This window comes from Lagenorhynchus albirostris, chromosome 11 (genome assembly GCF_949774975.1).
Source record: "Lagenorhynchus albirostris chromosome 11, mLagAlb1.1, whole genome shotgun sequence".
NCBI lineage: Eukaryota > Metazoa > Chordata > Mammalia > Artiodactyla > Delphinidae > Lagenorhynchus > Lagenorhynchus albirostris.
Window position 1 is genome coordinate 51,242,685 of NC_083105.1, and position 16,854 is coordinate 51,259,538.

The window sequence follows — 16,854 nt, forward strand, 5'->3', positions numbered from 1 at the left end:
GTGTTTCCCTAGAGACGAGTCCTTGACAACAGTATGTCTCCTGTCAAATTATTTAACAGAAGCCTAGGCATCAGCATGGTATCATTCCTGCATTTTCACCTATAGCGTTATCATGATGCAACTTGCCAAAGTCCATGTCTTAAGCACAAAAACATACACAAGCTGCTGAAGATTCTGCTGAGATGAGGTGAAAGTGGAGTAATTCTGTAAATGTTTCCCTTCCCTCCAACCTTTCATATCCCAGGAGGCCTCTCCTGGGGCCTGGGGTATGGGGAGTCGGACTAGACCCACTGTCAGAGCTCCAGCTTATAAAGTCCACACCAGATAAAAGGCCCTCTGTACAAACTACAGACACGTCAGCTGGGTAAGGAGGTAAACAGAGCAGCCTATGGCCAACTCCAGTGGATGGGCTCTGCATCTGTGCTAAAAATAAGAGAAGTCTTTAGGAGTCAGAGAGGAAAACATTTTTATAAAGAGATTTTATTACATAATTTCTGTATACAATAGACATAGGAAAAGGGTTTATAGTGAAAATTCCATGTCATTTTTCAAAAGTTTTGAATTGCTTGGAGAAAAATTCTTACAAAGCTATCTAAGGCAAAAGTAGTATTTGACCTTTAGAACAAATGCTAATCCCTTTCATCATATTCCATATTTAAAGCAAGGCATTTTCAATTCAATTAACATGGAGAGACTTTCAAATCGCTATGTCATTTACATTAAGAGTTTAAATTCATCTATAAAGTGAAAAGTTTAAACACATAGAAATGTTCTCTAATACAATACGTACTGTTGCTTTCTTCAGATCCATTCCACGTGAGTGTACGGACGTACTTTTTTACACACCAGCAAAGAAACCTGCGTCTCCTAACGGCACAGTGAGGGCTGGAGTGCAGAGAGGGAAAATCCCATGCGTTTCCCATGTTAAATGGCATAACTCCCACAGATCACATACACCTCGCCATATTGACTCAGTTCATTGCACTCCATATCCTGCAAAAATAAATCTAGTGCTCGACAGCTGACATTATTGCTCACTTACGTTTTAGTAATATATTTCTTTAACATAAGACAGAAATATACTGAAATTCGATACCACTTAAACTCAAAAGCAATCTGAAATTCAACCACATGATGCATACACCCACTTGCTTTCTGCCATGGATGTTGCATTTTTCTTAAAGTTGATGCTGGAAAATGTGGTAGAAGAAAAACTGGCTTTCCTTGAACGAAGACTAAGCATTAGAAGAGGAGCTTTTTGAGGGGAATGTTAAGCCCCACAATAAAACTGGAGGAACAGTGAGAATCCAGAGTCTCTGGGGAGAGGGAGAAGCCCCCGCTTATCTTCCTTGTCTACCCCAACACGGCAGCTCGTGTCCAGCAGGCCCCGCAGCAGGCCACCGCCCAGAGCAGGAGCCACGTGAGCCCCCAGAGGGTGGACCGCACACTGGGACAGGAATGTCCTGGGAGACCACTTCTTTAGGGGTCCTTGGGCCGCTGGGAAATGTTGGGACTCCTTTGGTGAGGTCGGGAAAGACTTCTAGGATAGTCTGGACACCGAGGCTGCAAGGGTCTTAAATTCAACGTCTCACCTCTAGAGGGGAGTGAAACTTGCGAATTCCAGAGTGACCCCAGGGCCTGAGGTGACACATCTGGGAGCCGAGGGAAGAAGCGCATAGTGCATCTGGAATCTCAAAGTTGTGGCCCACATGACAATGACGAGCCTCACCAGGAGGTGTTTTGAGAGACACAGAAGGATGTGGACGTGACCGCGCTGACATCGATTGATCACAACTTTTCATTTTAGTTTCTCATTATTTCTTTAAGATTGTCAGGTGTTCCTCTTTCTTATTTTGGTCTTGGTGCTTATAAGGAAAGATGTCAGTATTCATAAGCTATCGAAGATTTACAAAAAAATTATTTTTTAAAAATTACACTTCAGGATTAGCATTCAAGGCTACAAACACAATATATATCAGTCGTAAACCATACTCTCACGCCTGGTGGCCGCAGTACCCATATATATCACTACTGCTCAGAGCTGTAGAAACCTTATGGTGCACGATCCCACCGTATGGATGGTGGGACATCCATCCCACCAGACTAAATGTTATACGGCAACTGAGCGGAGCTTCTTAGAGTAAAACCAGCCATACTGCTACAGAGAAAAATTTCTGGCTCTTGGCCCAACTGTTTCCATACCAATCAGCTAAGTCACCCTCCTCTCTGCTTCTTTCCATTTCAAATGCCTGGGCTTCGGCCTTTGAGGCAATTAGAACCAGATCAGTTTAATTTTACAACACTGATCTTCATTGTATAGCAATATAGTAATTTTCCCCTGAGAGTGTCAATTATTTTGCAAATATTCTAAGTCGTGTTTATACATAAAGAATAGGCATGGAGAGGCTAGACAGCTTGTCCCTCGATTAGTGTCAAGGGTGGGATGTGAGCTCCTGGCTGTTTCTATTTTAAGCCCCAATGTCCTTCCAGAGGTCACCTTGCCCTGTGCACAGGTCCCCCGCCCTCCCCTCTGGGCTCCGTTCCTTACTTGCTCTTCAGAGCACTGGACATCTAGTACCCAGGCTTCCTCCTCAACCTTCTCTGCTCTCTCTTACTTCTGCTGCCTTGATGAAGTGTGCTGTCCCCAGTATTTTACTTTACACAGGGAATTCACCAAAATGCCCTTCCAGCCACAGCTGGTATGAGGTGTGGAGGGACAGACTTACAGAAGGCAATGGCAGGTGCTCTTCTTTGTGAATTTTGGACAAAACAGGGATCAACATTTTACGGTTATCTTACATTCCAATGTTTTCAACAAAAAATAAAAATAAAATAAAGGCCTAACCATGAGGTAACGTTTGCTTCTCTGCCACAACACTCAGTGTGCCCCTCAGATCTGGCAACAATTTAACATAAGGAAAGACTTTAGACATTCACACCCTTTTCGGGAGAATAAAGGACCTTAGCCCAAACTTGCCACAAAGCTGAGAAGTCTCACAAGACATCGCTCCACCCTTATCTTAGGTGGATCTGCACACATGCCTCCAGGCCGTGTGTCTCGCAGGTCTCAACACCCTGCCCCACCGAGCCCTGGTCTCCGCACTGCAGAGGAGATCTTGATTTTCATGTCTGAAGACCAAGCACCTTCTGCCTATTAAGCAAGGAGAAAAAAAAATCGAAAGAAGCTATGTAGGCGAAGAAAGTAATGCCGAAAGCTATGTAAGTGGCTCGTGAAGAAGTCTCACAAAGCTACCTCCGAGGTTCACTAAAGTTACAAACAGTTCCCGATCTAGTCAATAGCAAAATGCATTGATGGCCAGGGCCTCTGTTTAAGCAAAGGAAGAAAAATATCAATAGCATAAAATTGCTCTTCTATTTTTGAAAAAATATATCTGAGATAGACGCTCTCGAATTAGTTTTAATAAGCTGTGCATGAAGTACACTTGTTTCCATCAACTCCTCTACAGCTCTGTCTTGTCGCCCTGGGCCGGGCTGCCCCCTGCGCTGTCCCCACTGGCGTCGCTGATCTCTGCAGGTGTGAAAGACAAGGACGCAGAGTTTATGCAGTATCTTTTGCCAGTTGGACGAGGTCCGTCGTCAAAAATGTGCCCGAGGTGAGCACCGCACTGCAAGAGAAGGGCAAAATGTTAAGTCAACAGCATCTACAAAGCCGGCTTTGAGGGGAACAGCAGTTTAAATGGATGACCGGCCTAGAGAGAAATGATGGAAGCCATCATGGATGATTTCTGACCTGCCTGTCAATAGCTGCAAAGATGGTTTCTGGCAGCTTTTGCACCACATGCTGAGAATAAAAAGCACTGGAATTGTGCGTATCAGAAACCATTTAGGAGCCACTGTATATTCTGATCTGTGAAGCCACTCAGCCCGCTGAAAAATGACTGCTGTAGTTTTATGAATTGAGTTGACCCTTGATCTGGACCTCTGGCACTGCTTTTGGCTTTGGATGGGTGGCTTTCAGATATGCAGAAGTCCACTGTAAAAGATACTGTTTAACTGGCCATGACGGAGGTGACGTTTGCTTTCATGGGCAGTAAAACTTAACATCAGACGAGCATTGGATGTGCTTGGAACCCAGCAAAGCAATAGCAAGACTCAACAGATTTATGTCACGGTCACCAAGACTGCAGTGGGGCAAATTGGAAACGTCACTAGTCCACGCAATCGGTTTTTCTGGCCTCCAACAGGTGGAGTGCCATGCGGTCTGCCTTACCTGCACAAACTGGGTCACGTGGAGAAGGAATAAGCTGTCGAGCTCATTCCATGCTACTGACTATCCAAAAAGCTGGGGAAGGAGGAGAGGCAGAGAGTCCAGACAGAGGCAGAAGGAGGGATGGTTGGTTATGACGGTGTTAAGAGAAATCCAGCCCAGAGAAAGTGTCTCCAAAAAGCCTGGCTCACTGAACAGAGCCTGCACTAACTAGTCTGCTGCTGGATTCGGCTCCAGGAGATAAGAGCACAGGCCACACTTACCTGTCCCCCACCCTCCTCAGCAGGGACAGGGCTGAAGGGTATGGGGACGTTAGTGCTCCACATTCAAACAGGCTGCAAAAACACATCGTTCGTCGTGTAACAAAGAAACCAAAGCCTGGGGCAAATGACCCCCGTTCATTCATTTCACAAATATTTAGGGAGCGCCTGCTACATGCCAGGCACTGTCCCAGACTCTGGAGGTACAGGCAGTAGCCTCATGGAGCTTACATTCCAGTGGGGGAGACGGAAAATACAAAGGAAATTAGGGACCATAAAGCACAGTAGGTGGAAGTAAATGCTAAGGAGCAAAACAAAAACGAAAATGAAAACCAGAAAGTGCCACAGGTTGGGGGCTGACATTTTAGGTAAGGTGGCCAGGGGTGGTTTTTCTGGGCTGGCTTTGGGATAAGAACCTGGAGGAAGTGAAGGAGCGGATATCCAGGGGAGAGCATCTCAAGCAGATGGAGGAGTCAAGACTTAGGCAAGAACGTGAGAGAAGAGACATACAGATGGTTCATTAATTCTTCTCATCGAGCTCGTTTGGTGTATAAAACACTCATACATTGCAAGGAAGGAAAATAGGAGAGGATGAGAGAGAAGTGAGGGATGGTGCTCATTACAGTGGAAAGAACCAGAATCTCAGTTTCCCCATAGAAAGTACTAAATTCAATTTTCGAGGGTCCTCTAGTTATTAACGAATAGCACAAATAGCAGCTTCAACTAGAGGGCACTTCCACGGGAAAAGTGCATTCTTATTTTACTGCCAACATACTGTGTCAGCTTATTAAAGAACTAAAAATGAACCCTGAACTGATTTGATCTGTTGCCTGGAAAATATGAAACAGGCCTAAAAAACAAACCTTGCATTATTTTACCACATTTTATGCAGGTTTAGGTAATATCAAGGCTGACAGCTCAGATTGCTTTCCCTTTCTATAAACAATGGAGACCAAATTTTCAGGCATCAGCAGCTAAGATGCACCAGTAAAAATACACATGCTTACCCAGTGGACACAGGAAAGCACCTACTTCTGCCTGCCAAAAGAGTCAGCGTGCAGGCCAACAGGAACTGGTGCTCTCGGTGACCAGCACGTGTGCACATTTATTGATCTCATGTGCAGCTCCGGCTCTTCAATCACCTGGCATCTGAGAGGTGGCGTTTTCACATAAAAGCCTCAGATAGTTTTTTTGGTTTTTCTTTTTTTTTAATGAGAGAATACAGCTATCTGGGCAAAAATAAATGATATTGCCTTTATTAATCATCTTGAGCATATTTAGAGAACAGTTCTCTTTACCTTACTACAAAGATAAAGCATAGCAATGGTATACTTGAAGCCATTTTGTAGTATGTATTTTCCAAATCATTCGTTTCCCAAATCATTCAAAAAAAAAATCCAAATTAGAGTAATTTAATCTGTTGGACTGAGTTGGTTATCGGCCTGCAGTTTCATTTGAATCAATGAAACAAGTCATTTCAATAAGAAAAACACAGATTCTAGACCCAGGCAACAGAAAAAGGGAGCGGGATGAGGAAGAAGAATTATAGTGGGGAAAAGGCAACAAAGATCATTGGTAAATAAGTATCTGCGTTGGTGATGGGGTAGGGAAACCCTCAGAAATGGTAATGGTCCCCTAAAAACAATAGTGATAGCTTCATCATGCTTGCACAAGGTGATCTGGAAGATTCACTCCAGGCTCACATAACTGAGGGAGGAGCAAGGTGTTCATTTAGATCTGTGCCACCACATACATGCCCATCCGGTTGCCTGCAAAGTTGTAAGGCCGTTTGTCTGAAGGAAGCCTAACCACACAGTACCATTTCTGCTTCCTCCCAGGAGCACCTAGCCTCCCATAAAAGAACAGTACCTGGTTTCTTTTAAAAGTGCACAAGCCCTGAAGGCTCCTCCCTGAGGGGAACACCCATGGAGCCCATTCTTTCCAGCTTCTAACCCTGGTGGAAGGCTACGGTGATGAACGAAAGTTGTCACAGATGCACTGTTTCTTTAGCCACCTGGGAGCTCCGCGTCCCGGCCCCAGCCAGCTGGCAGTGTGCTGGGATCCCTCAGCACACCTGGTTGTAACTGAAACAAACTGGCTGCCCAATGAAGAAATCTCTGAAACCTGCTGTTAATGATTTATTTCAGGGTACGATCTTTGGTGTGCATTTTGAAAGTTGTTTTAAAATGGTTATGTATTTCTTTCTTTTACAGGTAAAATACAAACTATGACTGAATCTTCCAGCTCTTATTCTGAGGAAGCATGAGATAAGCATTGTTCAAAAGAAATAATTTAAATTCCCACGGGAATCCTTTATCACCTAAGCCTTTCACTCAGAAAAACTGGCAACTAAAGAACCTGTAGAGAACCAAGGGAAAGGACCCCCCTCAAAAAAAAGAAAAGTGATTGAGCATCAAATTTAACATAATTCCTTAAAATCTGACTGCAATTCTTAATTGTGTGCATGAGAAACACAAATAGTGCATTCAACACAGTTACATATTTCTGCACTGATATATTTCCAACTGTCCTGGAAGGTTTTCTCCCAGCTACTCCTAGGATGTTTGGGGTTTTATTATTATCATTTTCTCTTAAGTGTTTGATCTACAAAATGAAGCAGTTTCAAAGCAGGGCTTTTACACTTGGGCACATGGGGCAGGATGGGAAGGAGAAAAGAGTTTTAAGAAGGAAAGCAATTTACTTTGCCAGTAGTATCCTGTTTTCTCCCATCGTTATCAAAGACACTTGTGTGTAAGTAGGGCTCTTTTCCTCTGTGCTTGTGATATTAATCTTTTGCCAAGGAAATGATTGTGAAGTCACCAGTTTAGCATTATGATTTTACTGAAAGATCAAGAAAAAGAGGGGCTGTGAGTCTGAAATCCTATTGTAACACATGGGTGTCTTTAATCATCAGCAATATATGAGTTGTCATCTGCAAAAGATTAATAAGGTTTGGGGTTTTACCAAAAACTGCTTAACTCTTTTTTAAATTTTATTTACTTATTATTTATTTTGGGCTGCATTGGGTCTTTGTTGCTGCGCGCGGCTTTCTCTAGTTGTGGTGAGCAGGGGCTACTCTTCGTTGCAGTGAGCAGGCTTCTTATTCAGTGGCTTCTCTTGTTGTGGAGCACGGGTTCTAGGCATGCAAGCTTCAGTAGTTGTGGCACACGGGCTCAGTAGTTGTGGCACACGGGCTCTCGTGGGCTCTAGAGCGCAGGCTCAGTAGTTGTGGCACACGGGCTTAGTTGCTCCGCGGCATGTAGGATCTTCCTGGACCAGGGCTCAAACCAGTGTCCGCTGAACTGGCAGGCGGATTCTTAACCACTCCGCCACCAGGGAAGCCCAAAAACTGCTTAACTCTTGAAAAATACTTTGTATTGGTGGATATTTACCTTTCTGTTGATTTGGCTGACTTAGAACAAATTAATAAGGATCTAAAACAAACTTAAGGGACTCTACCATAGATTCAAGCAGTAATAGCTGCAGTCATAAATAGAGTCCAACTTGGGTAAACTCAGGGTTCTTCCTCAAAGATTATTACAAAAAGTTAAGTGATTTATTGGTCTCCCATTTGCTGCAGATGTAGAATTTTGATCTAAAGAAGGAAGAATCCCCCAATTATTTCCAGGAGAGACTTACTTCACTGAACTACAGCTTAAACCATGCAAATCTTACCTCTTTGCACTGAATTTAAATTCCTGACAGTGTTGCCTAACAGGCTGGGGTTGGAGGCTTAGGAAGAAGCTGTCAAGCAATTACTCATAGTAGTCAGTGAAAGTGGAATAGAAGCAATATATTTTATCGCTAACTAAAAATGTGAATTAAACGAAATTAAGAAAAATTCTTTATAACTGGAAATTGTTAGGAAATTGCTACAGCCAGGGGGAAGATACATACGCCCACCAAAGTGGAGAGCCACTGCAATGAGAAGCCTGCGCACCACAACGAAGAGTAGCCCCCATTCCCGCAACTAGAGAGAGCCCGTGCGCAGCAACGAAGACCCAACTCAGCCAAAGATAAATTTAAAAAATTAAAAAAAAAAAAAAAGGAAGAAGAAGTCACTGGACACATGGAAAAACTACAGTGTAGTATAATGAGGTGGTAGGTACGGCTCCCAATGTGTTTATAATTCTTACCCAAACATGAGGCCTAATTCACTGCATGGTGTGATCCATATCACAATGAAGAAGAAGGGGCAGGGGAGGAGGAGAAGGGAGGATGGGGGAGGGGAGAAGGAGAAGGAGAGGAATCCTAAGTACTAAGGCAAGAATTAGAGACCCATACACCAAAAAAAAAAAATCGCCATATTGCCAGGCAAGCAGGTTGAGTCTACTGGTTCCATCCACAGAAGCTCAGTTTATTTGTGTAAGTTGGCAGTAAAAGGGTCTACGTGTTTAGATGCTCCATCTTTACCATAAGAAAGAAGCATTCCACATACCATGTCCAACTGAGAATGTCTCTAAGATACTGAAAACATCTAATGGATTCTTTATAACACAAACCCCTTTCATGCAATGTAGTCCAGAAACAGGACAAACCATGTGAATTCAAAATACAACAAGAATTTTAGAAAGAGGAGAAGCAAACCAGACAATTTTGCCATAGCATGTCACCATCCAAAAGTTTAAAAGAAAAAAAAAAAAAAGATGGGAGAAGTTGCATGTAGGAGAAGAGACTTCCTAAACTGAAAGAATAGAAGGTAAAAGAAGATAAACTGATAATGAAAAATAGTGTTAAGGGTGAGAAACTAGGAAATAAGATACAATTGGTTACTCTAGTATGGAAACCATTAAATCAGTTTTTTCCCTCGAGTCAAGATAAAAAGGATGAATGAGAAAATGGACAAGAGAAAACTAAAGAAAAATGTAATACAAGAGGAAAATAAATGTCTGTGTCAAACACAAATTAGAAGACAAAGAAACTGAAAGGAAAGACACCCAGAACACTTTAGCTTAGTGAGCTCTTAGTGCACTGTGGGGCAGACATGTCCACTCTGTCCACACAGGAAAGAGTCCAGCAAACATATTCTTTGGGGCTGGAACCCAATTATTTTCTACGTGGTACTTACTTCTCAAAGCATGCCTGTTTACACATGCGTTCATGGAACAAATTTCCCTCTCTCTTCTCTTTAAATTTAAGAAAGAAGTGGAACAAATATCCCTCCCTCTTCTCTTTAAATTTAAGAGTTTTATTTAAGAAAGGGTCACTTTCTAATGTGAGAAATAAAAGTGGTGGAAAAAGAAGCTGAAATGGAGTAGGTCAGTCGGTGTTAGTTCTTCACGCAACTGTCAGGAAAGGACCAAAGAATAGTTAACAGTCACCTAGGCCTATAACCAAAGGGCTGAGAGCTATGCTTGGGTTAGCTTGGTATCTGCTATGAGTGTTGCCTAATTTGGGCACAGTCTGTGGGTTTCATTCCTCTGGTCACTGTAGGACATCTTCCTAATGGTCTTGTCTTGACTCCTACTGGTGTTACCTCAGTGGCTGGCACAGAGAAAGGAGGAAGTATATTCTAACTGTGAATTATAACAATTAGTCACAAAGACATCAGAGTAGGGCCTGAATGAAAGGTATTATCTTATGCCCCACCTTTTCTGTCCCTTTTTTATCTGATTTTCATAGAACTCAATGTTTGAAAGTGGGTTCTGAGTGAAGAGGAAAGTAGCAGTCATATAACAGCCCTTAAGGCAGGTTAAACAAAGAAAGAAAAAAACAACCATTAGCCTTAAGAGAGGTTTACTAAGTACTATGTACCTAAGTTACAAATTACTGTGTACCATCCAACCTCACTTTTTTGTCAAGTATTTTAGATTCCCGGGTAGATATTCACAATTTGCTTCTGTGGCAGTTATAACAAAAATCAATAAAAATTCAGTTGAATGCAAAACTGAATTGAATTTAACTGCTGAGGGATCAGAGGATTTGGGTTTGTTTTTTTTTTTTCTTATTTCAATATGACTCTTTGTGGTACATGTATCTATCTATCTACCTACCTACCTCCCCTCTATCTACTTATTTATCCACCTGAGCACCGTAAAGAGCTCTGGAGCTAACTGCCCAAATTCAAGTCTCAGATCAATCTATGAATATCTACACAAGTGTAATTGCACTCCTTGTGCCTCCGTTTTCTCAAGTGTAAAATGAGAGAGAATAACATTATCTAGTCATAAGGTTATTGTGAACATTTACCAGGGGAGTTTTTAAGAATGTTGACGTTCAGGCCTCACCCAAACCAATTAAATTAGAATCTCTGGGGGTGAGACCCAGGATCAAAAAGTACCACCATCTTGCTCAGACTCAGATCTGAGAAGCAAGAGTGAACTGAAAATGTGACTTGGATAAAATATAAAGCCTGCTTTTCAAGGGAGAGAGCGGTCCTCATACTCAGAAGACAGTTAACTTGTCAACCTTATTTTAAAAAAATAAAACAGGAATTCATCAGGTGGTTAGGTTCAAACCAATCTCCTTCCCTACTTGGTAGTAAATATGCTACCTACTCCCTAAAACTCATGTGCCTGATGAAGGGGGTTAATGGTCAGGTGGAAGAATGCTGAGGGAGGCCCACGTGGCAATCCCTTTGCTATCACAGCTGCCTGATTGTGCCCCCTCTGCCTCTGATAGGTACTGTACAAGAGACAGCCCCCAACAAAACACTCTGTAGTATCAATGAGTTCCAGTGCCACAATACTCAGACTTTATATTTCACTTATTTAAAGCAAGTTAGGGCAGGACTACCTACTCTAGAATAAAATGTGCAGTTGCCCTAGTTCTAGAGAACTAGAAGAGACTATCTAATGTGCAGTTGCTCTAGAACTAGAAGGTTCTGGCTATGTCTCTGGGCTTAAGCACAAAACCCCCAAAAGTTCAAATTTCTTGATTGGGATGACAGATTAACTATATTTTTGCCTTCTGCTCAACACACGTTCATTTTCCCCCTTAGATCCAGCACTAATTCAGTCAGAGCAGGGTGGAAGGAACTAACTAGAACATCCTTGTAAATGAGGATAGGCCTATTCCTAGGAGAAGGAGAGAAGGAATTACCTTATCACACATTCCCTCTCTGCTCCCATACAGCCCACCACTGAACTTCCTCTTCCTTCTGCCGCTCTCCAACCTCCCTCCTCACATCCACCCAAGGAGAGCTGTTTCTGGGGTCTTTGTTGACCATGTTGGGATCATTACCATTAGAGGTATTATAACTGAACAGTGAGTGCACAGAACTGCAGGGAGAGGGGGATTATGTGAACAGATTATGTGAGGCCATGTGATGAAATCTTCACATGCCCTAAGAATGACCCATTCCCCACTGTATTAAGTCAATTGAAGATGATTTTTCCTACCAATGATTTTGTTTAATAGTGTTGAAGCCAATGACTGACATTTAAGTTGACTTGCTAAACTCCTCAAGACTAAGATGTCATTAGGACTTGATAGAGACTTCATTGTGTTTGTCCCTTTTGTGATGGGTCACTTGACCTTAGTTGCTATATTTAGTACAACCAGGAGTCTTGAAAGTGCTTGCAATGCAGAGTGAGCAACATTTTGGATTTTCAGGTGGGATTAACTCACCTGAGAGCAGCTGGTTTCCACCCTGTGCATCCCATAGGAAAAGTCATCTGTGAATGTGACTGCATCAGAACTGATCACATCGTGGAATGAAGGCCAACCTGGGACAGAGCAAGCACAAGAACCAAAACAGAGGAGAGAGAGACACATCCTTGGGTTAGAAGGCAATTTTAAAAGAAATACTAAGCATAGAATGGAAATCTTTAGTATATGAATCATGCTTAACTTTTTCAACCTGAAAAAAAAAGGTCGAAGACTCAATGTTAATATATTTTGCAAGAATGCAACTATTTTTTTTAAGAATAACCTTTTCCTCACATTCAGATTACAGTTGTATTGGGATTTTATGTTTCATGAGACTCTCTTAGACCTTCCAATAGTTTTTTTAGCGCATCCCTGAACTTATAAAGCTCTCTATCACCATTTCTTCTTCTCTCTCTTATCTTCAGAGTCACTGGGCACGGTCCTGAAGCACTGTGAGTTTTACAGTGTGATGTTTTCCAAAACACAATCCAACTGGTCTGGCTGTTAATTTTTCAACTATTCCATGCTTCTTTAGGAACCATGTTTTTTTAGTACTCAGTTTGGATAGTTAAAATATATTTTTTTAATTCTGTTTTTTCCATCTTAATCTAATTTCTCAGGATAGGGGTTATCTGGAAAGCATAGGTTCTATCTATTGATGGGCAAGAGGCTTGCTTACTTCATAGGAGAGTCACAGAGCAGTGTTCCTCAGGCATCTCTGGGTAGCGCCTTCTCTCAAATAGCATCTTGTTCCAATTTTCATTTAGTCTAGTGATTTTTTAAATATGCACATGGCTTTAAGAAACCCAGTGGTAAGTAGACCATAAGACTGTACACATGTTTATGGGTATACAGTCAGGTTTTATGTTCAGTACTTATGGGCATGTTTTTACATGTTTCCAGAAAATATGTCTGGAGTAACTGAGTTGAAGCCTGTATCCTCAAAATGATGAAAGAGGTGCAATGTTGCTGAATTGCTTGTGCAATTTTTTTCCTTTTTCAGAAGCCAAATTTTTCCTATAGAAAGGAGGAAGCCCTTTAAAAACTGAATGCCTTGTGTTAATACACCTTTTGAAAGAAAACGGAATGCAAATTTCCACAATACGATTTCCAGTTTCAAACAAAACAAATTAGCTCAGGCCAAGTTTTTACACTAAACTCCCCCAAGCTCCCCTTCCCCCCCTTATGCAACAACATAGCTTTGGTAGTGCTAGATTTAACACCCAGAGTTTAAACACTTTCCAATTCTTTGATTTGACTTCGAGATTGCTACAAATCACCAGGAAAACCTTAACTCTGTCTATATAAGATAATATTCCACAAAACTTAATTATGCTAAGAAACATCAGTATCCTTAAGAAAACCTGTTTCTCCCCATTTTCTAAATTCCAAAGAGAATCTGAATATAGTCTGGCTTATAGTATTTGGTTTTTAATGATTACTTGACACATTGAGGTGCTCTTCTTTGTTCAATGACAGAAGTACCCATTGATAAAGAGAAATTTAGTGGTGATGCTTCAAGACGTTGAAAAATAATTTATCCATGAAAAGAAAGAGAACATTCTGTTTCTGTTTTTGTTTTTTAAAGCTCCCATGTCTTAACTCATTTGACTACAGTTTATAGCAACTAATATTATGACGGGACATATTTGATTCAGTAGTAAACAGGTAAAGAGTTAGGAGTTTTTGTTTTTATTTTAAGTTTACCCTAAAGCTACCTCCCTCCCTCCACCACATCCACATTTTCCTATTTCTAGAATTTAAAATAGGTACGGAGAAATATATATGTATTTCCCATGCTACCTCTACATCTTAGGTATACTTATCTTGTTCTATTCATCACAGTAGATTTGTGATTTGTTTTCATGCTTTCTCCCTGCTTAGCTGGTGAACATTTTGAAACCGCTGACCTGAGTATACTCACAGCCTACCATGGTGTACAGCACAAAGGCACAGCTGAAATGTTTATTAAACGGATTTTCCACTAACCTTAAATAAGAAAGTGGGATGAATAATTACAGTACACCACAGAGTCCCATAGAAGAAGGAAAGAATATAATCATACTCCTTCTTTACAAGACCAGATTAAGGAATATCAATGCTACTTTCTCACTGGACTTTCCATTTTGGCTCATTTACTATAATTAAGCCTCTCTATGTAGGTGAAATAACCTTATTATTTATTTGAGGTAGTAAAAACACATTGACGATCATCTAGGTCACTCACTTTACCGGGTTTTTGGGGGAGAGGGATGGGGGAGCAGAAGGACAAGTTACTTGCCAATGTTACTCAGGCAGGAAGTGGCAGAGCCAAAAATAGAATCTGAGTATTCTGACTTAGTCTAGGGCTCTCTTCTTATGTTCCACTTTTTTCCTCAGTGAAAGGCTGAGAGGTCAATCATTTGAACACTCTGGCAGGAAGGAAGCTGAAGGTTTTAAGAAATATGTTTACAGGCCAGTCTGGATTAGTTGATAGATACACTGTTGCACTTAAGAGCTTCTAGGTGGAAACCGATAATGAATGTACCGGACAATACCTATTCTCTCACTTTCTAAAGACCAAACTGTTCAAAGGAAAGTCCAAGAGTAATGATATAAATCATGTAATGTAGCTTGGGATATAGATAAGTTTTTTATTCATTTATCTAAAACAGCCAGGAAGACTTAGAAGCACACCCTTAGGCAATAATATTGAGAAAACTGTCAATTCTATTTGGGGTTTCTTAATTCTAATTCTTTCCTAATAATTGTGAATCACTGCCTACTAAAGATTTTGGGGAGGGAAAGGAACTGCTTTCAAATGAGCTATGAAGCCATACAGCTATACATTTTGCATCCATGAATTAAATATTTATAAAATTTTCCAGAAGACCACATTCAAGAGTTGAGCAGGGTGATGTGGGGTGACATGGAGTAAAGGTTCTCAAAAGATTTCAATGATTCTGAGAAAACTGTTTTGACACTTGAATAGTTTACTTGTTGTTTACCCTGGTGCTATTTAAACACTAGAAGAGGGCTTCCTTGGTGGCGCAGTGGTTGAGAGTCCGCCTGCCGATGCTAGGGGACACGGGTTCGTGCCCCTGTCCAGGAAGATCCCACATGTCGCGGAGCGGCTGGGCCCGTAAGCCATGGCCGCTGAGCCTGCGCGTCCTGAGCCTGTGCTCCGCAACGGGAGAGGCCACAACAGTGAGAGGCCCGCGTATCGCAAAAAAAAAAAAAAAAAAAAAAAAAAGCACTGGAAGAGACACCAAACATCCCAAAATTCATAGCATCCCTTTGCACTGTAGAAGGAATACAGTTTTCAAGATGGAATATTGGATATGTCACCCACGTCTTAATTGGTGGGAAATTGACAAGGAGAGCCATGTTGAAGTCTATAACCTCCTGTATGGAACACATTTCAAAAGAGAATCACGGTCAACTTCATCAATAAGGTTAACAAAGGAGAATGTTGAGTTCTTTTGCTACATCTCTCAGAAAAAGAGAAGCTCTATAGAAAGAGAATCCAACGGAAAGGTAAGTCCTATTGACAAACTAAGAAGGACCTTTACCCAAGAATAAATTGTCTTATGACAGAGAAGCCATAGTGATGACAGCACTTTGAGAGCGGAATTCCCTCATCATGTGAAAGTATTTAAAGGAGGAACTCTTCACTGCTGTAAAAATCCTCAAAGGAAACCCTGCCCCCACTCCTAATAATAAGGAAAGTGCTTCAAAGGGTGATAGGCAAAGACTTGAAGCAATCTGGGTCTTGTTGAGAAAATTATCTTGAGCAAAGTGCGGGGGAGGGGATGTGTTTTTGTCAGTTTTGACATTAAAGAAAGATCATCCATCCTCCTTTCTCTAGGATTTCCCTTTTGGTCTTCTCATCTAACAAAACAGTATTTGTTTTGGATGTATTCCATACACTTTTTAAAAGAAAAGTCATGTGAAAACCTGTATAAACAGCGTTGACTCACCCTACCCCCAGTACATCCCTTTGCTTCTATTTGAAAAGGCTGGATATGGGCTGATTATCATTTTATTTCCAAGAACATAAACTGTACCTTTTAGATTTTAGTCTATTATTATCAAGAATATCTTATATTCTATGTTTTTGTTATTTCACATGCAGAACTATAACAACACAAACTAGAGAAGATGACACAACGTACAAGAAAGCAAGTAAATTACTATCTAATTAAAACATTTAATTCTAATATTAGCAGAGTTCTCTAGAAAATGTTATCTTTCTCAATGCTTTTTTGAGAAAAAAAGCATCCTTTTTCCAAAAACTCCCCTCAACTCTGGAGGGTGGTTGTTAAAGAATATTTCTGATTTTAAGAGCTTAGTTTAAGAGCTTAGCTTAGTTTAAAAACAAATAAAATATTATCTTTTTTCCAACCAGAACTTGCAATCTGAATCTAATACTTCTTGATACTATTACGATCCCCTTGGCACCACTGGACAATATTCTGTTTAGGGACCTTGGCTACAACTACTACATAAACATAGTGATATATAATTTATCTATTTTAATACTAAGTTTCTCTTTTTCTATTAATTTAAAGGCACACAATTGAAGAACCATTTTTACGGGTTAATACATCTTGTCTCTGCTTTAAATTTTAAATTCATTTTTTCACCTTATAAAGATGGAAGGAATAGATGAGTTATTGTGTAGATAGACTGTAATATTGGCTTGTTATACATAGTTTTCTTTGCCACATTTCCTTGACTTTCAGGTAAGCAATGAATGAGTTTATTTGTTTATTGCACACCTGATTTCGATAAGAG

The 16,854-nt window shown here is 40.9% G+C and overlaps 1 protein-coding gene across 1 annotated transcript in view; it reads right to left on the reverse strand.

Moving 5' to 3' along the window:
* Positions 1–449: 449 nt before the first annotated feature.
* MSRB3 (methionine sulfoxide reductase B3) overlaps positions 450–16,854 on the reverse strand; it is a 164,704-nt gene continuing 148,299 nt past the window's right edge. The window contains exons 5-6 of the mRNA XM_060165534.1: positions 12,058–12,155; positions 450–3,626 (exon numbers count right to left, since the gene is read on the reverse strand). Of these exons, the coding sequence (XP_060021517.1) occupies positions 3,462–3,626; positions 12,058–12,155 (263 nt within the window). The 3' untranslated portion in view covers positions 450–3,461. The remainder of the gene's footprint in view (positions 3,627–12,057; positions 12,156–16,854) is intronic.